Genomic DNA, 24330 nt, shown 5'->3' on the forward strand with positions numbered 1-24330 from the left:
GGATTCCCTACCCGGGGGAGCGGAAAAGAACATGCCCTGTGAGGTAGAGGCTTGGACCACCAACTCTTAGGGGTGGGGTATTGAGTCAACAAACTAGGGTCTCCAGGAGCCAGGCGATGGCAGTGGGCAATCATCCTGTTCACAGGACCCCCTGTGCTGGGTTTGGACCAGGTACCCAGAAGACACAGGTGAGAGCCTCACTGAATGGGAGCAGGGTTCTGAGGTGGAATCTCCCGGTTGCAGCAACTGTCAAAGAGATTAGTCTTGGCAGCCACTGAGGGCAGATGAAAGTCCAGGACCTCAGCCTCTCTCCTCACCACCATAGCATAAGAAGCTCCCTCCTCTGTAGCCAGGGGAGGGGGAGAAACCATGCCAGTACCTGGAGAAGTATCCAGTCCGATAGCTTCACCCAAGTCTTCATACCAGTCAATTTCTTCTTGGGGCTGATATTCAAAAGGGTCCAGAGATGACTACCATTTACAGAAGCCTAGCCCATAGGAAAAGGGCTCAGGATCCCATTGAGGATGGCAAAGCTATTACCAGCACCGGAGTCTGCGTTGTAGGACACCCATGAGGCTCCGCGTCGGAGTCGGTGATCTCAATGGTGATGGGTGGTGCCGAGAGTGTCTACCTCAGGGAAGGTCGAGGTTGTACTACTGGCACCGGTCTGGATTCAGGACTGGATCCCTGGGAGCCCCTCGAAGCTAAGGCTGAAGCAGCCGGTAGCGGAATCCAAAGGGGCCCCCCCTCCCACTCCGCGGGCCTGAAGGCACTCCAGTGGGGTCGGGCTTCACAGAAATAAGGCACATGGCCTCATAGAACTCACGGACTAGGGCAGGGGTCGCTACGGCTCCCAGAAACTCCTGGAGGAGCAGTGTCGACCCAGGCAAAGGCTTCTCAGAATGAGGGCTAGAGCATTAATGCTCCCTCGTCTCATCGGCAGATGGACAAACAGAAGTCGAAGAATGCGTTGACTTTTTAGATTTTGTCTTGTGTCTCACCTTACCTGATCGTATTGAGGACTTGGAGTGGGACAACTGACTCCGCAATCGATCACAGGAACTTCCACTTGACCAGGATCTCGACTTGCGCGGAGTGGAGCACCGGGTCGCCATCAACTTCAGGTACTTCTCCCTCAAAGCACTCTGAGCACAACTTCAGGTCATGGTTGCGCTTCAGGCACTAAAGACACATGGACCTGTCACGGACATCGCCTGATGACAGGACCCACAGGGCTCGAATCCTGTCTTTCTAGAAGACATCCTCAATGCACGAGCCGTAGACTCGAAAAATACTCAACAAAAATTAGAGAATAAGTCAGTTAAAAAAATTAATAAAATAAAATCGACTGAGGGGTAGTTCTCTTCGGATCAGCACTTAGCTCATGCAGAAAGGAAAGAAATGATGTCAGCCCTCCAGGGTGGCGCCTATATAGGACCCATGATATATCTGGCGCGAACGAAGTGGACGATGGATGCGGAGCCGATTGACACCACCTAAAAGCGCCACAGGGGTACTGCTTATAAAAATCTTCTGGATTCAGTCGGACGCCTGGGGAGAAGTCAGCGGTAAGGAATCTCCAGCTGCAAGTCTCCATCAGATACCCATGGTACATTTAACAATAACATGGTAGCAAAATGCCGAAAGTTACTTATGTTCAGGATGGATTCATGGCTTTTATCATTCCCAAAACAAAAAACTGTCAGATTTGGTGTGCACCAATACATATTTTGTTACTATTTAAGTTTCTGCTTCTTTCCTTTGCTCAGAAAATTACATTGCAATAGTAAGGAAAATAAGTTGGAATGACATCCCAAAAACAGCATGAATCATTCTTAATTCAGACCCCCTCAAGATGGCCACATTTACTGGGGGCAGCCAGTTGTGGCCTCAGCAGTATGTCCACACTTCGTAGAGTGCTGGTGGAGAGCCAATATAGAAAAATCAACTCTACTCTAATTCATTAGTCAAATTGATTTTCTCCATTCAGGTTTTCTGTTCGAATAGTCCACAGGTCTGACATGCAATCACATCTGTACACCTAACACTTTAGGCTGCTTTTCCACCTTTCCATGTGTTAGGTCATTTTATTCGTGTTTACTACCTTTTGGCTGTGAACACTCACTTTCTGTTTCTTGGAATCATTAGTGTGTAACAGTAACACATGCCAAATTCATATAACTGAAATAGTACATTTATTTAGCAAAAGAGTTTGAAAATTTAGCATATTTTCCCAGTTTGACAGCTGTTTCCTTCCTTTAAGGAGTCCAAAAATATGCTAAACTCCCAGTGGTCAGGAGCCCATCCAAGACTTGGCGAACATGCCTCTAACTTCACGTTAAGGACCAAGAGTTTGAACTAAAGGCCTGAGAATGTATTGTGCTTTGTAGAAAGCATCATAAGGCTGTGAAATATATCCCTACGAACAGGAAACAGTGCATTTTCTCTTTGGTAAAGGTGAAGAGCTACACAAATAAAGAAGTTAGCTGCCATCTGTAAATTATTCCAATGTCTCGTACAGTTTGACTCAAATAACTGACAGTATAGCAGAAGGGAGCATGTGATACACAACATGTAGAATGTGGTATGAAAATAATGTCAATGTATGAAGTCATTTCTCTAACAAAATGTTACCTATTATATGTGTAAAGTATCAAAGCATATTAGATGATAAAATAAAAACAAATCAGATTTACTCTGCTGTTACAATGTAATTTTTTTTCTCGCAAAAATGGTAGCACAGTTATCAAATCGATATGCCATGCATTGTCTACTAGAAAAAGGATACAAGGAGTTAATTGGTTTAGAAAAAATGTCACAGATAAATTCATATACGACTTCGGTTGGATTACCTGGAGGCCCAACAGCAATAGCTGTCCTGTTGGCTGGCAGGGCGCTTTGTTGGCGATATAGAGTCACTCCAGTTTTATTTTTTGTTTTGTAGCATGAATCATTGCAGGGTTTACATCCTGTGCATTGGTTATAAAGGGGTGATGTGAGTCCTTTAGAGAGTGTTTACAAACAAGTGTTTAGTACTTTTTGTTCCACATTTGCCTCCCTGTTGACTTGGATATCCACACAGCAATGGTTTGTGAAATTGTATGCTACTATCATTGATAGGCATACCTTTAGAGAGGTGTATGGCAGGTGGGTATAGTATCTGATCATGATGGCATCCTGTGATCAATCGCTGTGATTCACATTCTTGTTGCACAAATGTAAGAATCTCTTCAATTTGTTGCTACATCATCATGTTGTTGGCTGCCTTGCTTATTTAAGTATTTCCATCGATCTTGGTAGGTTAAGATGACCAATCTTTGTGTCTTCAGGAGCCAATTTGTCAGACTGAGGGGGTGTTTAGGTCCAGATGGCATACTTTACCCTACTGAATTGTCAACAGAACTTGATGTGCTAGAAGTCTTATTAACTGGCCCTGTGCTATCTCCATTCCCACTACTGGGAACCTCGACTATCTGGCCCATTGTGGGGCTATTAGGATTACAATGAATGTACTTGCCTGCATCTGTGTACAACATGCGATATCACTGGAACTGGTACAAAAGTGTAGGCCTACAGGCCATTCACTTGAGACCCTGGCTTCCTCCATAGTCCCCTGATGTTTAGAGTGTGCCTTTTAGTTCCCCATTGTGTGTGGAATGCATCAGTTTTAATAGTCTTACAGGGAGTTGGTAGTTTGAAGGGTTTCCTTATTGTGATGTTCTTTAGGTTCCACCACTGCATTTCCTTCGGAACCTTCTTCGTAATAATCACTAGATCATCCCAACTACCAATTGTCTGAGCATAGTTGTTGCAGTTGCTACTGTAGTGGTACAAGGGAAATGCACAGAACCGTCATGCCCATCATGTTGTGTGGAAACTAAAATAAAGAAAAACAGGATTCCTCTCGGGAAGGCAAAAGCAGGTGTACTGTTGTGGCAGGCAGAACAGCTATCCCCACACATGTAAACAGCTAGTCTCAAATGGCTGCTCATTTTTTACAACAGGTGAAATAACAGGTTACTTAATTACTACATATATGTTACAAAAACATCACATCATCTGTGTCCGTTAACTAGTAATAATGGTTATTTACCAGTAGAATAGTTTTGCAGCTTGAAGTGTTTTCTGGATTCACATGCTGTGCATTATTCCGCCACCTAGTAGTTGGGTCTAGAAATATGTTTTCTTTTCTTTTTTTTTTTTCTTGTTGTGGGCTTCGCCGACCACTTTTTGGTGGTAGGTCCGTCCCCTGTGTGATGTCAGATGGAGGACCGGATGTCCCTGTGTGTGGTAGCCATCTTCAGATTCTTGTTCTTTTCCTTTTCCTTCCTTTTTTGTAGCTTTATATGTTCCATGTAGTCTGTCTTTTTATATGACTCCCTTCCCAACTGCTTGTCCTATTTCCCATTTCTGGAGCGGTGGGTGGGTCGCATGTGAATCCAGAAAACTCTAAGCTGCAAAACTACTCCTACTGGTAAGTAATCATTTCATTTTGCAGCATGAATACTTTTCTGGATTCACATGCTGTGCATTAGTTTATGCAGCTCTATCCCCTTCTTGATTGAGATGAAATAAGGAAGAACAGGTGCTGCAGTACTTTTTGTCCCACTTGAGCTTTTTCATTTGTATGTCCCCACAGTAATGTTTTCCAAATGTATGTGGAGAGGCCCCCGTCACTGCTGCGTAGATTGTGTCTATGGACACGTTTGCTAAGAACACCGCTAAAGTTACACTCTTCTTTTTTATTGAGTGAGATGAGGGGTGCGAAGGAAGAGGCTTACCTGCCGCTGAGTACCATATTTGTTCTGTTTCCACAATCCATCATGCAATTGTTCCCTTTGTAACAGGAGAGCTCTTGGTTGATTTAGCATAGGATACAAACATGTAGTTCCTTTGCGAAACTGTTTAATGTCTTGTAAGTAGTATATTAAAGTTCCCCTTATGTTCAGTGTATGCAGGGCTTTTTCCAGTTGTGTTTGTAGGTTTTTGAGGAACATTCGTAATTGAATGCTTTTGTTGAAGTGAAAATTGCTCACTACTTTGAGTAAGAACTGAGGGCATGTTCTGAGAACCACTTTGTATTTATGTATTTGCATTTATGGTTCCTGTACTGTTAATGCCTGAAGTTTGTTCACTATAGGTAGTGATGTGACTGCGATTGAAAAGGCTGTTTTAAGTGTAATATATTAGTTCTGCCCTCTGTATGGGCTCAAATGGTTTTGCCATCAATTGGACTAACACTGTGTTTAAGCTCCACATAGGTGCTTTTCTTGGTGATGCAATTTTCTTAGAACCCTCTAGCACTTCCTTTACCAATGGCGAAGTAAAGAAGCTTTTACAAGATACACCACTGGTGTATGCTAAAATAGCTTCCGAATGCACCTTAAGTGATAAAAAGTTTATCCCACCGCCCCGTCCAGCAGATGGGTGAGGTATATTAATACAGTTTCCTGTTTTGCTATTGTTTCCATTGTCTTGTTTTTGGTGCACCAGTGGAGATACTTTCTCAATTTGGCTGCCTAGCACTGTCTTGGGTTCGATTTTCTTGCCTCTTTTAATGTTTCCATGGTTCTACGGGGTAAATGTAGGTGTCCGAACTATGTATGCAGGCGCCAAGCTGATAGATTGAGTGTTGCTGGCTCTGGGTGAAACACCTGTTCCTTCTGAATTGATCTTGAACATTTGCTCCTTGGACAGCACTAGTAGATTTGAGTACCAAGTCTGTCTGCCCTATTGTAGGGTTAATAGGATGAGGTCTGTCTCGGGTTTTCTGGCTTTCTCCAGTACCTTGGGGATTTGGGGAATCTGTGGAAAGACTTAAGCAAATCCCCCTGCCCAGTTTAGTGACAGGGCATTCCCTTCTAACTTGGGGTGTTGAAACCTGGAGGCAAAGAGTTAGAGTTTTTGGTCTCTGCTGTTGCGAACAGATAGATTGTTGGCATGCCCCAGGCTCTGAAGATTTTCTCCAGAGTTTCCTGTTTTAATTCCCATTCATGTGAGCTGCTTTCTTGTCTGCTCAGTTTATCCTTCTCCGTGTTCTCTTTCCCTGGTAGGTGGATCGTCTGTAAGTTGACCCACTGCCATATTTACTGGGCTAGTTTGCTCAAGGTAAATGCCTTTGTACCTCCCTGTTTGTTCAGGTAAAACATTGTTGTGGTATTGTCTGTTTGCATCAGTACGGTTTTCTAAAAGGCTTTCAGGACTAGGAACACTGTTTTTCTTTTCCTGGAAGCTGATGTATATTATCGCATCTGTGTTGGTCGATTGGCCTTGCATCTTCAGATTGTTTGTATGTGTTTCCCAGCCCTTGTGGGACGCATCTGTTGTGATGATCACCGTTGGAGTTTTGAATGGTCTCCCTAATGTTATGTTCTTTGATGTCCACCATTGTACTTCCTTTTGTATCTTTACTGTTACAACCACTAGATCCTCCCAACTCATGGTGGCTTGTAACCAGTTTTTGCAAAAACATTCCTGGAATGGGTGAATGTGTAGCCTTGCACGTGTTATCAATGGAATGCATGATGCCATCATGCCCATTAGCTTCATGACTGTCCTCACTGTCAAAGACTGCCCACTCTGGTATAGCAGAGCTTCCTCCACAATTGCCTCTATTCTTCTGAGTAGGGTATGGTTGTGCCATCTTGGAATTCAGTTTAGCTCTTAGGAAAACTTTTTCCTGCTCTAGTTGCGGAGACAATTTCTTGTGGTTTATGGAAAAACATAGGCGTTCTAAGGTTGTGATTACTGTTTGACATTTTTGTTTTGGCTTTGCCTTTACCAACCAGTTGTCTAGGTATGGATATACTTCTAATCACTCATCTTAAAAAAGCTGCGACTGCTGCAGTGCATTTTGTAAAGTCCCTTGGTGCTGACTTTATGACGAATGGTAAAACTTTGAACTGATAATGTACTTTCTGGAGTATGAATCTGAGGTACCTTTTGTGTGCTTGGCTCACGGGTATGTGTAGGAAGGCATTCTTCAGATCTATAGTTGCCATATAATCCCCGCTCTGCAGGAGTGGTCTTGTTGCGGAACCAAGAAATATGGAGAGTCGTTCCCTTTGTTTAGTTCCTTTGTTGGTACCCTTTCTACTGCTTCCTTTGAATGAGTTCTTTGACCTCCTCCCTGAGTATTACAAGTTCAACTTCTTGATACCTCTTTGTCTTCAGTGAATTTGGCGGTGGTATTTTGTTGAGTTGTATGCAATAACTGTGACATATGTTCAAAATCCAATTGTCTGTGGTGATTTCTGCCCACTCCTGTGGGTAATTTCTCATTCTGCCTCCCACTATTGTGTTTTGTGGGGACCTGAGTGTGTGGTTAATTCACTTGTTACTTGTTCCTCCACCTCTGGAGGTTTGTCCTTTACCCTTTCCTCAACCTTAAAAGGGCTGTCTTGCGGGTCGTTACCATTGTTGGTAAGTGGCTTGTTGGGTAGCTTGTTGACAGTCCTTCTGGGTTTGTTCTTGTTGCTGCCCTGTTGAGAAGTATCCCCTGCCTGTGGGTTTCCTAATTGTGCTTTCACCCCTCCTGAATGTATCTCTGTACTGTAAGGCTCCCACTGCCTTAGGCATTTCATTGTCTTTTCTTTATTTGTTGCAAGGACTATTCCACTGCCTGGACAAATAGTGCCTCCCCTGTAAAAGGTTTCTTGATAATTAAAGCTAGAACTTCCTGTTTAAAGCCTGATATTCTAAGCCACGTGAGTCTCCTTAACGTTGCGCTGGTGCAAAACTGTCTGTTGGCAATGTCCGCTGCATCTAGGGCTTACTTCAGGCAAGTTCTATCAATGTTCTTTCCTTCTTGCATTATTGTCTTGGCTCTCATTCTGTCTTTCTCTGGTAATTTCTTCATGAGTTCCTCAATGTCATCCCAGTGCTCGTGATCGTACCTGTGTAGGAGGGTGTTTGAATTCGCAATTTTCCATTGCACTGCTGCTTCTCTCTCCATTTTCCTCCCCACCATGTCAAGTCACTTGCTATCTCATTCTGGAGGTGGGCTTGTAAAGGTGTGTTGATTGCTTCTCCTCCTGGCAGTTGCAACAATGATGGAGTCTGCCTGTGCATTTCTTTGGATGTGCTAGGGGCCCTTTGATGAGGGTTTATATTTCTTCTTTACCCTGGAGGTAACTGCCTTTGTTGTAGCAGGTTCCTGAAAGGACTCTTTGCCTTAGTCCAATATGCTGGGCAGCATTGGAGGATATACGTTTCCCTTGTTGGAGGGCATCAAGGTCTCAAGGAGAAAGCAGGAGTCTCCTGTTTCCTCTTCTAGCGGCACATCAGAGGTCTCTGCGGCCCTTCTGACCTCCAGTTATAAAGTGTGATGTCATTGGGCATCAATGGCCTTGAGGGATAGATATATACCACTTCCTCTGGGCTCTCTGTGTTGAGGTTGTTCCACTTGTCCTTAAAGTCTCCTGCTGCTTCTTCCCCTCTGGGGTCATAAAATTCCTCTTTGGCCTCCTCCTCATGAGGCTGTGGTGGCACTGGGGCTTCTAAAGCTGCTTCCTCCTCGTTGGCGCTGAGAGCCATGGAAGGTTCGCTTGGATTTCGGAATTCCGTTAATGCTTCGAACTCCTTCTTGCATTGAAGGAGCAATGCCATTTCAGCTTCAGTTTCGTCTTTTCTTTTCCACTTCTGGAGCCCTTTTGACGTCGGGCGTCGAGGATGGTCTCTTCTTTTAGCGTTGGCGGCTCTTCCTCCTAGCGCTTCGGTGTTTCCTTCTGGGTCTTGCGACCCAGTGTGTTTTGTCATTTTCAATGCCTTGCCTTCAACTGTATCCTGAGGCTGGAATCCGTGAGCTTCTTTAGTTTGCGGCTGACCTTTGATCGTTGTCTTCTTAGACGTCAAGGCTGCCTTGTGTGTTTTTTTCTCTGAGGTCTTAGCCTCCCAACTTTTTGGAGGTCTTCTTACCTTCGCTGCCTAATTTTTGCCATCTTTTGCCACCTTTTTTGCCGCATGGTTTCTCTCAGTGTCCCCTTCGAGGATCTTGATGTCCGGCCCTCCATGAGCCGACTGCTCTCTGGATGTTGTTGTCATCGTCGCTGAACTGGATAGGCTTTAGTCCTTGAGTGACATCGGTGGTCTCTGGCTGCTGGCTATCTTTGAGTGGTGCTTCAGCCAATGTTTCATATGTACCTTGAGAGATTTTAGCACAAATGCGGTGCAGACCTCGTCCCCATGATCTTTAGCTAGGGGAAGGTTACAGACTCCGTGGGGGTCATGTGCAAACTTATGGTGACAGTTTGGTCAAAATTTAAAGGGGGTATTTACAATGACTCCAACCTTGCCTCATTATCCGACCATGTGTTGACTCTGGTGAGGTCCCCTTCTCTCGCATAGGGTTTTTCTTAATTCAGTTCAATGATTCAGCATTTTCCCAAAAATTATTTGGTGCTCCTCCTTTGCTGCCAAACCCAGTGGCAAAAAAATAATCTGAAGATGTCTACCACACACAGAAACATATGGGGCACCATCTGATGTCACACAGGGGACGGACCTAACACCAAATGATGGTCAACGATGCCCACAAAAAAAAAAAATAGAACAACAAAAACAGACAATTCCGGACTCAACCACTAGATGGTGGAATAATGCATAGCATGCGAATCCAGAAAAGAATTCATGCTGAAAAACCTTTGCTTTACACATTCTTTACTGTAATTCAAACAATGCTGAACAACCCATTTATTTGCTTCTTGCATAAGCATGTGTAGGTATTAGTGCTCTGCTCCCAAGACTTATCAAATTCCCTGTACTCTTGGCTATCTCCTGCTCACATTCTTCATTCACTTTTTTAATTTACCAAGAACAAATAATACGTGCTTGTGTGCTGTGACCATACATTCCTCTAAGCTTGCAAACACACACAGGTTTTCCTTTAACTAAGACCTTGGTGATCATGCACTTTATTTTCCAGTGAACTCTTCACCTGTCATGCATCATTGTGGAACTTAGGCCTGTACTGTTCTTTCACCACATATAACTCTAACACTCTTTAAGAATGTCTACAATGGCACAACTTCTTCACATTTTGTTTCCCCTCTAACAATCATCTCTGTCAGATATTGACCATTCTGGTAGAGGTTACCCATAGCCTTGACTCTTGTCCACTGGGAGGGTACTTGTGGTCTGTGGAGCTGCCCCCAAGAAAGTTTTCTTTCTTTCTGGCATTTGTGACAATTTTTAATAGTTGAAGGAGCAACGTCCTTATAACCATGTTTTTTTTTCTAATGGTTGAACATGCCAATTGGTTGGAAGTGGCATTTCCCAGCCAGCCAGTAATCGAAGGATGGATACACTAACATTCCCCTGTATCTGAGGTGTGCTGCTACCACAGGTAGGCATTTTGTAAATACAAATGGTGCTGAGTTTATCCCAAATGGTAAAACTCTGAATTGGTAGTGTATCTTGCCCACAACAAATCTCAAGAAACTTCTCTGTAGCTTACTACTGGTATGTGAAGGGAAGTGTCCTTGAAGGCTGTGGTTACCATGTTGTCCCCATTTCTTGAAAGGGGAATGGCCTCTTGGAGAGATGTCATCTTGAATTTTTTTGTGTGTTTTGATTGATTATGTTGAGGGTTCTTAGATCTGGTCTTAAGGTCTTGTCTGGTTTTGGCACCAGGAAGTAAGTGGAATAAACCCCCTTTAGTTTCCTTCTCTGTGGTACTAATTCTATAGCCTGTCTGCTTAACAGATCCTTTATTTCCTGTCAATCTTCATTTTTTATTTTCTTCTTCAGTGGTATAGTGGCAGGTCACTTTAGTAACTCTATGCAATAGCAGTGTCTTATGATATTCTGTATTCATTTGCTGGATGTGAACTTCGCAGTTTCTTACAAACACTCCAATCCTTCCTCCTAACTGTGACCTGTGTAGGAGCGTACTCCCTGTGGTGCCACATATTTCTGTTAGGTCCCCCTCTTCCTCACCCATAAACGAACTGCCTTGAGCTTGATTGTTATTGCCACTGATAGTATTGTAGAGGTACCTTGCTTACTAAAGGTTGTGCGTGTGGTTGCATGTATCCTTTTGTGGGCGCTTTCACTCCATCATGCTCCCTCTGATTTGTCCCTTGAACTGTAAGGCTCCCATGGCTTTGGCAGTCTTGTTGTCCTTTTTTATGAGCTGAAGTGCTTTATCAACATTCTATCCGAAAAGGCTGTCTCCTGTGAAGGGCATGTTTATTATTGTGGCTTGCACTTCATGTTTAAATCCTGAGATCCTAAGCCAGGCATGTCTATGTAGAGAGGTAGCCGTACATAGTTGTCTACTGTCTGTGTTTGGAGCATCTAGTGTTAACTTGAGGCTGGTTTATCAAATTGTCTTGCCCTCTTGTAGAGCCTGATGTGCAGTCTCCTATAGCGCTTCTGGCAGGTGTTGCATTAGTTCTTCCATCTCCCACGTTTGATGGGCATTTCTGTTTAGAAAGGCATTTTAGTTGGCTATAAGCCATTGTACAGCAGATAGCCTTTTGAACTTTCCATATGTTGACACAAACAGGGGCAGACCCATTAAGGAAAATGGGAGTCGAGGTACTTCAAAAGAACCCAAACAACAAAAATAGCCCCCATTCACCATAAATTATTAACTTAGTTAAGTAAACATGCAGACCATCTTCAGCATGTTCATAATAATTTCTTCCACGATTACTTGAAATTACTTTAAACAGGAACAAATTAATCAACTTTCAACAAGAAAGACACAATGAAATAATACTTGTTTCAAATGATTCATGTTAAAAAATAATCATACTGTGAGAATCAAATTCTTACAAAATTAAAACCTGCATTATTTTCACACAAAAAACAAACAACAAAAAAATCAAATCAATTGATTTACACAATGGCCAAAGTCCCCTGGCCTGGTGCCATAAATTGTCCTCTCTTAAAAAAACAAAAAAAAAAACAAAAAAAACAAAGAGCTCAATCGTCCTCAGTAAGGGACTGAAGCACTCTCCGAGGCAAGTCAACGTGTTTCAATCTCCGTGGGGAAGGTGAACTTAATTTCCGAGATCCTCATTGAGGCTAATAAAATGTAAACCTAAAACATGTATGTGCCACTTGCTGTTTTATCAGGTACACCCATGCATTTCAGGTTTCCCCTCGCGTGTTCTTGGCTCCTCATGCAGTCCAGTATCTTAAAGTTCAGTTTACTTCCTGGTGCTCCTTTTATCTTTGTTTTTTGCTGCAATATTAAAGTGTTACACCCCCATCCAGAAGCGAGCCCAGTCACCTGCTGTGCTTGTTGGCCCGCTGTGCGTTAGTCACAACTATCTCTCCCTGCAGACTTCCTAAGGAACTTTACTTCCTCTTGTCGGCAGAACGTTGTTGGTCACTACTTGCTTTGAGTTCCCACAATGTGCGTTTGTCACAGCTGGGGGCTTGAATATGCAGACTGTGTTTGGAACATCTAGTGCCAAGTTGAGGCTGATTTATCAAATTGGCTTGCCCTCTTGTAGCAAGTGATTTGCAGTCTTTTAGAATGCTTCTGGTAGGTGTTTCATTAATTCTTCCATCTCCTCCCACGTTTGATGGACACAATTACTAAGGCATTTTAGTTGGCTACATGCCATTGTGCAGTAGATTGCATTTCAAACTTCCTACCCTCCATGGCCACCGTCTTGCTTTCCTTGTCTGGTGGTGGGCCTATTGATGTGGGGTTATTAGCCTTCTTGTGGGTAGTTGACATGATTAGGTAGTCTGCTTGTACGATGTCCCTGATGGAAGGTCGCCCCCGGTGGAAAAAAACAATACTTATTTTCTAGCCTCAGAGTAAAGCTTTGGGGCCATTTGTACGAACACATTTTCCCATTGACACAGAATGGGAAAAACCCTTTGCTACATCTGGCCCTTGGTTCCTTAAAGGCTGCTCTTGCTTGGTCTGCAGCACTGGGAGGAAATGGTTCTTCCTCTGGTCTGGCAGCAGTCTCTCAAGGAGGAAACATGCTTTTGTCTCCCCTTCATATGTTTATGCTACCCTCTTTGTGCCTGCGATGTGTGCAGTCATGTCAACCGTTGGCAAGGGTCAGAGTCTATCCCTTCATCCTGGGAGTGTGTAAATGTCTTGCTCGTCCTGTTTGCTATGATCCCTGGTCATGGAACTGTTGGTCCTCTTCTTCCATTTCATACATGTCTTACCTCCTCCTCTGACTCTGGAGTCAGTGGAGGTTCCAGTTCTTCTGCTTCCTCCTCCTTCTGTTTGTCTGCATTGTATCCTGTAGGCCTTTTGAGAATCGTTTCTCTCTTCTTACACATAGGGGCCACTAGCTCTTAATATTTTTATTAAGATCTAAATTTGCAATAAAAATATAGAAACATGACATTCATACACCTGCAATTATATATAAATACATCAGCAGATCATACTTCATCACAGAATACGTCCACAAAAGCAGCAATAAAAGATCAGACTTCATATTATCATGAGTAAACCTAAATAGAGCATTTTTCCGGGAACACAACCAACCTCTTTAGTCACCCCAAGGCCTCTTCCATAAACTTCCCCCAGATTTTATCATATCTCTTGATTACCCCCCCCAACTCCCTCTTCTCCCCCACCCATCGCAGTGCATAGAGCGGCTCACTGTTTCTTACTCGCTTCATTTTTAGCACCCATTCCCCTCTGGTGGGTATCGACCTAGCCACCGCAACACATAAAGGGCCTCTAGTTCTGCCTTCAGACGTCTCTTTTTCCACTTTACTTCTATTGATCTTTATATTTTCTCATTTCTCTTATTTGATTTTGAAGCAGATGTGCTCCTTGGTGTTGATGTCAAACCCTTTGTCAGTGTTGAGCCGTTTATCAGTGTTATTGTAGAGCTGGTTTGGTTGAGGGCTTTGAGACATCCTCTGCCTCAATGTCTGGACAGTCTTCGGTTTTGGCATGAAGTGGTCTTTTTCGATTTGGTCTTAGTCCTCTCATGCTTTTGATCCTATTTCCTGATCGAGGCTGGTTGTGAGAGTTTGCCTCCTGTGGTGTCCTTTGTCTTGGACACTGTTGGGCTCTTTCGGCCTTGTCTTGCCTTCAGGTATCTGTCTTATCTTGCCTTCTTTGCACTCCCTGAGTCCGAACTCTTTGGCTCAGCCGCTGGATGCTCTTGCGCTGTTACTTTGCTTGCCGTTTTCTTATGCCTCGTCTATGGCTTGATCTCAATTACCTCCTCAAGCTCCTGCTCTACTTCCTGGGCCTCTTGAGTCTCTTTGACTGACCTTCTTCCTACCTTGACTGACCCTTCCCTTAAGGATCTTTCTTTTTCCTGTGAGGATGTCATGCCTAGTGCACCCTCCTCTGCTTTTGTCTTGCCCTGTTAATTTTGGGCAAGAATTCTGCACAGCCTGTGCGATTCTGCGAATTGTGTCCTTTAAGGAGGCAGACCTTATCCACCTCGTGGTTGTCCTTTTGTGCATTTTAGTGTTGGCGTTTTTGGCAAATTCTAAATAGGGTGTGATTCATACCCTCTTGCTCATTCACTCACCCACTGAGCCTCAATCTGTATCTGGTTCCCAACTTCTTCGTTGTTTCTCAGCATTTTTTCAGTGGCCTTTCCTCTTTCCAATGACACATTGTGGTTCCTGTTTGACAGTTTTCCTGGCTGTTTTCAGTTATATTGACTTTCTACGATGAAGCTTCTTCTCCCTATAGTCCCCTGTGCTCTCTCTTGCTTCCAGACCCAATGCTAAAAAACAAAAATCTTAAGATCGCGATTACATCTAGGAGCTTCAAGGGCGCAGGCCTAACGTCACACAAGGTGGGACATAGCCCCAAATGGTAGATAATGCCCATGTGAAGAGAAGAAAAAAAAAAAGGAAAGACTTCAAAGAGACGATTCCAGACCCAATGACAGAATAATGCACAGCATTTGAATCCAGAAAAGGTTCACACCTCTAAGCCATAGTTAGGATAACAGGAGATGACCTAGCATCCAGAAGTGCTTCCTAGAACGGTGGAAAGAAGTAAATCACACATTGATGCCAAGACAATTTGGTCATGTTACCTTAGCTTGTGCAATGTTCACAACTTCCAAAATGATTAATATAAATTAATGTGTTGGTAGATCTTCACCCAATGGAAGCATTACATTCAGAGCGTGTGATCTTATACAGACTCTCAAGCCAAAGTTTGGGGAACCAGGAAGGTAAGGTGAATGTGAATATGAAAAGAAGAAGCCAAAAGAAAACAAAAGAAGTGGGAGAAAAGCTAAAATAGTGGAGTAGAAAATAGGAGGAATGAAGGTGTGAAAGGAAGAGGAAAAGCGGTAGTGAAAAGGGCGTAAGGAACGCAGAGAAAGTTACATCTAAGAATAACTGAGCAGTGTAAGGAAAAGGAGGAGCTACTAACGTTTTGTCAGTGATAATAGAAAGAGAGAGGAAACGAAAGGAGTGCACAATAGATTATTTACAAGAAGAAAATATAAGGAAACCCTTTTGAGCTAGGATAAACCTGGAACAGGGAGAAGGAAATCTGTATATTTAGAGTTGGGCACACTGGACTGGATGTTGTGGAGTACATCTGAATGGTGTGAGGATGGGCAGGATACAGCAGACTGAAAATCCTGTGCATGGCGGGCTTTTCCAGATGGAGCATAAGGTGAAATTTTTTTTGTGGATATGACAAAGAGAAAACAATTGGAGGAAATGGATAGCAAGTCACAGTTGTTTGAGGAATCACTTTCTAAGAATGAGAAAGAGATGACAACATTAAGAGCGAAACACCATCTAGTAGAAATATAGTGCACTTCGATGTGTTATTTCACTCAGGTTGTAGTTTTAGGTTACTATAAATTCGGTACAAAATATGAAATTAGCAGATCAGTGAGGTTCAGGCGTAGCTTTAACGTGTGGCTTAATGGAGAAAAAAACTACTAGCTTGAAATCTGGACAGAACAGAAATTTTAAAAACCTGCTACATGTAGACATCAGTTAGCAGACTTGAAAAGCAGTTCACAAGTCCACAGCCTAAAGAATTAAAGTTTTTGCTGCCCCAAATCAAGCACTTCACAAGCTACGATGATACATATACACAAACGACTGCTGTAGGCTGACCAATCAAATCTCTTAAATAAACCTCCTAAGGACTGCTGAACATAATACTCTGGATTATATTTATGCCAATGGAGGGAAATGAGCCACTGGTACTTGCATATTTTTGTTGCCATAGTATTTTGCGAAAAATATTCTTGGCAAAGTAGGAATCCCCTGGTCCCTTTTGGTAGCTATTTTATTCACTGCAGTAGGCCAAGTGTCCAGAATTTATTTTAAAAATATGAATTTGTTAAGTAGGTGTAGGGGAACAAAAATAAGAAATGAAGACTTGGCGCAGAGACACAAAATATTCTCTCTCAAGACAACCATGATCCAAAAATAATTAGATAGCATACATACGGAACTCAAAACATTGGCCCTGACCAGAACAAAGAACACAAACTAGAGCGAAATTAGTTTCCTGCTCAAGTCCACAGAGGTAGACTGCTAAACTTTTAAACAAATAAGTAACTGGCACACACGTTTCATCAAGGTAAAAACAAAATGCTCAGTGAGATCTGGTTTGGTTACAGTATCATTACTCTTGGTGCTGATTAACTGGTAAGATATTGCTTCCACTTCTCCGATGAATACTGCAACATAAAAATGAGTCCGGTATAATTGAGAGTTACCTACATATTTCATGCTTAAGTCTTAGTGACAATGAATGTCAAATCCATTGAGCCACAGCTAAAATGAGAAGAGATCTGTGAGGTGCAACGTTGTGACCAGAATCACATCAAACTGACTCTGCCTTAGTCTAAAACTAATGATCAGATATGCTTAACAGTTCGGAAACAACAGTCATAGATTATTCACTCTAAAATGAGAGAAAAGTACACTTTTTCTTCTAGTTCACCTATCCAGAAGATACCAGATCAATCATTTAAAGGTATTTGAAACTGAGGGGGGCAGTTAATGCTTCTAAATCAGTCTGGAACACCAGCACCTATTTCTAATTTCTTGGATTTAAACGTGATTTCATTTCCATTTAACTTTAAAATTGTTTCTGTTAACATTTTAAATCTTGTTATTACATATCTTCTCATCACAGTTAAATTTACATTGGTTCATAAATTGCATTTACATGTCTAAGATACCTGATTGAACTTTATTAAACGTTATCCCCTCTCATCCCCTACAAACTAGACCGATATATTCAAGAGTATTGGCAATGTGTAGAAAGAACTGAAAAGTTTACTAAATAGTCCATATTTGGCATTTGAAGTGATATAACTAGGTCAGAACAGACTCCGTGTTGGTGTGGTGCTTTGCTTGCATTTCATAATTACTCGCTCTATACTTTAATGTTTATATGTTAAAAATGAAACAGGTTTAGGGCTCTCACGCACGCAGGCCAAAGAGTCTTGTATTTTAAAGTGTTTCATGTTATTACCTGGGTTTGATCCTGCTATTAAGTGAGTGATTCAATTTGCACTGTCCTGGGAGTCGGTTTGTCGGCGGGTTCTTTCATATGTAGACTGGACTAGATCATGAAGAACGCATTACCAAGTGGATGGACATAAACTGACTCAAAAAGGGCTGTTCTGCCAAAAATGGCCTGTATTTGGAAAATTATCTAAAGACATTACTAGCGATTACGTTACAAATGAAATGTTTTAGCCTTGGAAGAAAAGTCACAGGCCCACTGGAGCCAGGAGTGAAACCGTCATCTGACTAGTTCAACCAATCTGTTTAAAGTGAAACAAAGGAACTGTTTAAAAAAAAAAGAAAAAAGAAAAAAAAAAAAAAAAAAACTGAAAACAAACATTGTGCTCACTAGAGATGTCCATAACAGCGCAATATTTTTTTTTTTAAAGACAATTGGGTTACATGAAGCCGAGGTAGGCATGCCTGATCTTTCAGTAATGTGAATCATAACAATTGTGTGGGAATTTCCTAGTAGAATTAATCTGTAAATACTGAAATTACCCTTACAACTTTTTAAAATTCTCGTTTTAAGATCAAAAGAACTACTAGAATTATTTAAGAAGGCAGAATAGTTCTTGTTTGTAATTACCAGTTTCCAAGCATAGCTAACGTTGTAGGCTTCTTTCCCAGCTTCCCTCAATTTGTTCACGTGCCAGGAGAGTGAAGAATTCACAGGCACTGTAATTACTTGGCTTCCGAGTGGGAGGCTATGTTGGCAAGAAATATAAGAAAGAAATAATAAGAAATAATAAAATGACAATGTTTCATACAACTGGCAGCAACTGAATACGTTGGGGAAAACAATGTTGGTCTCTAAAGGTCTAAAACATTTTTCACATTTCTGTAACTTTGATGTATTTGTTTCCAGTATGACCTACTTACATTTTGCAAATATTATTTGACAAATGCAGCCAATTTCAGTTGACTGGACAATTTTAAAGAACCAATATACGACTCCCTTATCCATCACCCCAGTTACCTCCACTGCACAGTTCAGAAGACAAAACTTGAAACTAAATGTAGATTGCCACTAAAGTTATACATAACTTCTCTACTTGGAGGGATGCGGGAGGGTAAGTGGCGTCTGGGTGGTTGCCAAACAAGAGAGGAAAAATATATATATCTTTTTTTTAACACTGTTGAGGCCAGGTGCGCATACGCTGCTGGAATGGGCACGGAGTGTGCACCAAGAGAGTAATAGTTGGTAAAGGGTTTTGGGACAAAGGCAGATCACAAAAAACAAACAAAAGAGGCTGCCATCATTGTGGTGGGGAAAGGAATACAAAAGAATTCCACCTACTGTACGGGAACCACCACTTATGCACATTTAGAAACCAACACAAGATGTCCTCAATGAAACTTGGAAAAATTACACAACTTGAAGGAATCACAGAAACAAATGCGCTAAGACAACACAAAAAGGCAAAACAATTCTAAATAAAGTTAACACATGGAATGACTCCCCAGGCTGCCATGGTTTTTCCTTTTGTGTTTTGTAGACCTGTCAGCAGCATGTCAGATATCCCCCTCAGGGACAGAGGTTTAAACAGGATGTTTTGACACACTTTGGTACATTGAGACAGAAAATGACAGTCACAAGACACGAAGAGGGTTAATGTCCTGGAAAAACGGGAGGTGAAATCTACTCCTGTGCTTACAGCTTCCCCTAAACAAGCATTTGCAACGCAATGGGTTTCGCATTTGCTCAAGTTAGAGCTATTGGCGTTGTAAACTTTTAACCGGACTTTTCTCGCCACATTAATTGAAAAGTAAAAGAGTTTCACATAATTGAGCCCATTCAAAGCGCCACAGCATCAGCATGACGCAGCACACAAAAGGAAAAGGAAGTTCGCTCGCAGTCAAACGTATCAGCAAAAGTGCAATTAGCCATGTAACAGGGACAATGTCCAAGGCGTTAACTAAGCCGCCCCAAAGAGGGACAAACGTAAAGCATTTACCACGAAAATAAAGGATTTTTGAAGGGCAAGCCCATGAACCAGTGATAGTGATGGGCGTGCGGTGGGCGTGGTTGAAAGCCCAGATACATACCAACACGTCGGGAAAAACAGCGCTTGCGTGCTGTTATGCTCAACCTAAACAGATCTTGTAGTTTATTTACCTTTGCTATTTATATTTGCAAGCGATTTGCATAGCACTGGAAAGAGAGGGAAAGGGAGTCACTTTGTTACGCTTTGAACAGAAGCATTTAAAAAACAAAAAAAAAAAAACATTTTTAACATTAGGATCCAAAGGTGGATCTTTGTGAGACTTACAAGCTTCTGGGCACTAAGATGGAATGCCATTAATATTACATCCTGGTGGGGGAGGAGGAGGAGAAAGTTGTCAGAGGTTTAGATGCAGGAGACTAAACACCCAAACCTCTGGGCTCAAATAGAAAGGAAATGCCAGGGAAGATGATTTTTTAGGGGAGTTAGAAAAGCAAATTGCACCACAGCTACAGTCCATGAAACCAGCAGATAAGCATCTTTGGGCGATATGGAGCTAATCAGGTTGCAAAAATTAGGCCTGCAATGGGAATATCGCTGGATTGCTTCATGTGCAAGTGGACAGGCAGAAAGGAGCAGTATGGATCTCAAGAGGAAACCAGCTGTTAGTCTCTTCCATGCATGCCAAAACCCCTGAGACAAATACAGTCGACAGGCCTACCATACTACAGTTTATTTTCTAGTAATAGGTGCTTTAGTACAGAACCCTAATGGTATACAAAACTTAACTTATTAATTACTTTGGCCAAGTTCTCCAAGCTATCCATTGTCATCCAAAACAGATTTGTATTAAAAAACAAAAAAACAAAAAAAAAAAAAGTATATGCCTGTTTGCTTACCCAAGGATGTTTTGTCGAACCAGTTCAAATTTCGGAATGTTCTCATAATGTATGATATCAGTATGCAGCGGTGGCTCCGACAACAGGTAGGGTCGAGCAAGAGATGGATGCATTAGCGTGTAGCCTGAAAATATTTCAAGAAAATAGAGCAGTAAGTTTTAAGGACACTTTGAGAAACAGGGTTCCTGGTTGACTGGGGTTATGAGCCCTGGTCAAGCAGCAACCACAATCCTCGTCAGAGTGAGGCACAAAACAGTACTAAATTAACCTATACCTATCCCTCGCACCTTGGCACAGAGCAGTCAGGCTTAACTTACAGGCAATGTGTAAAGTATTTGTGCAACACTTCAATAATACAGTGGAAACACCACACAAAAAGGATACTACACCAAGTTAGAAAAATAGTACTTCCTTTAATAAATGAACCAAGACCAAAATGACAAAAATCCAATTAGTAAAACAGGAAATACTAAATTTTAAAGATGTTAGTGAAAATATCGCCAAAAAGCACAAAGCTTAAACTGTAGACATCTGGTCGCACCGGACTGGGACAAAGTCACAAGTTCAGGCCAACCGAGAAGGAGCGTGCCTCAACTACAGGGTTTCAGTTGGGCCTGCCATATTAAGTACTTTAATCCTGGTTTGCGGGCTTTGTGAGGATCTGTGAAGATGCTTAGCACTGCCAAAGCGATGTGTTGGTTCCGACCTGTGGCAAAGGGCCCAAGTCTTCATCGAGGATCCCAGTGACGGGACTTGCGATTTGAAGTTCACCATCAAGGATGCGATGCGCAGTTGGGGTGATGCGTTGGTTCCGAAGAGCTGAGAGGCTGTAATGTGGAGTTTGGCGCCGTTTAGGCTGCCGTGGATGAGGAATGCAAGAGTCTGTGCCAAGGATGGGCCGCACAGCGGCTGAGAGGGTGATGCAATCTTTCTGACAGGCCCAATCCACGCAGCAGCAGATATGTGTCATTTCTACTAGTTCTGATGGATCCATGGGCTGGCAGAGCACCTTAATCCCACTTCCAAGGGTCCAGGACTGGGATGGCACCACCTGGAATGAAAGCGTCACAAAGGTATCAGTCCTAGTGCAAGGTTGTTGGGAAGGCTGTCCCTAATGCTTCAGATCAGGAGGCCAACCAACTAGCCCTTGGAGTCACTCTGGGTTCATGAGATGCAGGTCCAGTCCTTCTCACCCAGGCAACAGGGCAGCAAAGCAGAGCAGCAGTCCAACAGAGTGACAGTTCTTTCAGCAGCAGAGCAGTCCTCCTTCCTGACAGAGTATCCACAGGTCCAGAAGTGAAATGACAAGTTGGTGTCTGGGGTGAAGTACTTATAACCAGTTGCGCCTGTGAAGGTAGGAGAAGCTTCTAGAGGCATATCTTTGAAGTGCACAGGTGTCCTGCCTTCCTGGCTCCAGACTAACTACAGGTGTTATGCAGACCTGTGTGTGGAGAAAGGACACAGCCTACTCAAGTGTGTCGGGCTGGGCCGAGCTCTTCTCTACCCATCCTCACATCGATGGCCCATCCAGTCAAACCTGAGCGCCCCATCTTCTGTTGCTGTCTAGGAGGAACACAAAACTACACTCAGTCATGTGACCAGGGACAGGCTGCAGGCACCAAATGGCTGTGGCAAGAAAATGTCAACATTTTAAAAATGCAATTTTCAAACCTATAATTTAAAATCCAACTGTTCCCATTTAGAAATGATTAATAACGCAATTCTAATCTCATCATATGGGAGGAGACCTTACAGTAGTGAAAAACAAATTTCAGAGATTTTCAATACCAGGACATGTGAAACTTATAAGTACATGTCCCACTTTTTAAATATTTTACACCCTGCCCTCTGGACTGTCCAGGGCTTACCCTAGGGGTGACATATGTATTACAAAGGAAGGTTTGAGCCCAGCAAAACGTTTACTTTGCCTGGTCAAATGACAGTTTAGACTGAACACACTCAGGTTGCAATGGTAGGCCTGAGACATGTTTTAAGTGCTACTTAAGCGGGTGACACAGTTGGTGCTGCCGGCCCACTGGTAGCATTTAATTTACAGGCCTTCGGCACATGTAGTGCCACTTTACTAGGGACGTACATGTAAATTAACTATGGCAATTGGGTATAAGTCAATTCAACACGTTTTAGGGAGAAAGCACAAGCACTTTAGCACTGGTTAGAGGTGGTAAAAAGCACAGATCCCTAATACCAGCAAAAACGAAGTTAGCAAAAACAGGAGGTCAGAAGACGAAAGGTTAGGGTGAAGGCAACACTAAGGATGCCAGGTAACACTCACTTTGACCATCGCCTCTCTTTGACACATTAATGTAATGACTTGGGTTATATTTATTATTTCTGTATTGTTTTTCTCTCTGGGTTCCAGAGCACTCGACAATGTACTTGAAAACAAAAGTCAATCATGTATTGACTGCACATTTGCTATGAAATTATACAACAGCGGTGAAGGTATTAAACACATGTCATTGTTACAAAGGGAAGTTGAAAAAACTATGCTGCTATAAAATGTACAATAAAGAAGTGTTATTACCCACACCTGCAATCAACAACAGCGGCAGGCAGAGCAGTTTGTGGCACTCCCTCAGACTTTTCTCAAGCAGACGAGTGAAGGCATGACTTACTCTACTCTCCCCCCTGTATCACCAAAAAGCAATGGAAGAAGCCCAGACAACTCTATGTGAACCCAGTTGCTTGGTAAGAGTTGATAAAGACCAGCAAAAAAAAAATCAGAATGGATCGGGGTCCTTAGAAACCCTATGGGCTAAGTTGCCAGTGTGATAGTATCCCTGGCAGTTGTAGTGATGGAAACATATGGCCTCTACATAAAAAGGGGTCAATGAATGACAGAGGAAAGTGAAATCTACAATTGATAATGGTTTGACTGTCAAGTGGATGATAAAATATTAGATCCAGACAAAGGGGTGCCTTCTTTGGGCTTTTAATGGCTTTAAATCCACTTTTCCCCACTGTCAACAGAAACCTACTTCGATGATAAATTTGTGCTTTTGGCTTAGATAAGGGTCTGCAATTGCTTTTAAGGGTATACCATCTCCAGCTAAGCACCTGAGTGGAATTACTGACACAGAAATGGTGACACAGATTGGTACAACAAGGATGCTCATTAGCACCTACCCAGTTAAGTCTGGTTGTGTATAACATTGCAGGAATACCAGAGGTTGCCAATTATTCTACTTCCACGATTAGGGACAAAGAATGTTCTATGTTCTACAAAATACAGATAAAACTATGGTCAGGGAGAGGACCTAGAAGGGCCTGTAGATGTAAATAAATGGTTTAGGCTCTTATGGAGCACTAACGCTAGTTGTTTATAGTGAAACACAGGTGATCTGCTACATGAGGAAGTGCATCGGTGTCTGGAAAATGTGTGCTTCTTCCCGGGAGGTCACCGATGACACATTAGGCCCTGGTGGGCAACATTTGACCACGTTTTCATGCTCAGAGTCCAAAGCCATAAACATGCCATCAAAAAGATTGCTCCCTTTTTTGCTGACATCTGGGATTTCTGCCTGGCTTTTGAAAAAGCTAATCAACCATTTCTTTAGGATCAAATAACGACGTCAATCACGAGTCGACATCTGAACAGTATTCTTGAAAAGATCTATTAGGAACCAAAAATAGTCACATGGGGTAAGTGAGCAAACTGTTCCAACAAGCAATGTGGTCAATCAGTGAGGCCTTCTTGTCCAAGTACTATCCTTGCACCTGCCTATTATTCACGTACATCCTGGGATGTAAAAAGGTTTGATCCAATGTAATTCGGCCATCTGTAAATAACTTGAGATAAAAAAAAAAATAAAAAAAAAAAAAAAAAAATCAAGAACAAAAAGTTTAATGTCATCTCTGAGGAGACTGTCAGAAAATTTGAAATAAATATTTCACGTAATAGGTACGCAGAATCAGTGACTTATGGTTCCAAAATCTGTCGCAGCATTCAAACCTCAGTTCCCCGAGCATGGGCTGTGCAACACCTTCGAAGAAAGGAGTATACCTGC

General features: G+C 42.4%; 1 protein-coding gene across 1 annotated transcript in view; it reads right to left on the reverse strand.

The window, feature by feature from the left end:
* The window catches only part of CACHD1 (cache domain containing 1), a 303229-nt gene that overhangs the window by 36371 nt on the left and 242528 nt on the right, over positions 1 to 24330 (reverse strand). Inside the window, exons 11-12 of the mRNA XM_069232515.1 lie at positions 20303 to 20426; positions 18047 to 18164 (exon numbers count right to left, since the gene is read on the reverse strand). Coding sequence (XP_069088616.1) covers positions 18047 to 18164; positions 20303 to 20426 — 242 coding nt within the window. The remainder of the gene's footprint in view (positions 1 to 18046; positions 18165 to 20302; positions 20427 to 24330) is intronic.

This window comes from Pleurodeles waltl, chromosome 4_2 (genome assembly GCF_031143425.1).
Source record: "Pleurodeles waltl isolate 20211129_DDA chromosome 4_2, aPleWal1.hap1.20221129, whole genome shotgun sequence".
Taxonomy (NCBI): Eukaryota; Metazoa; Chordata; class Amphibia; order Caudata; family Salamandridae; genus Pleurodeles; species Pleurodeles waltl.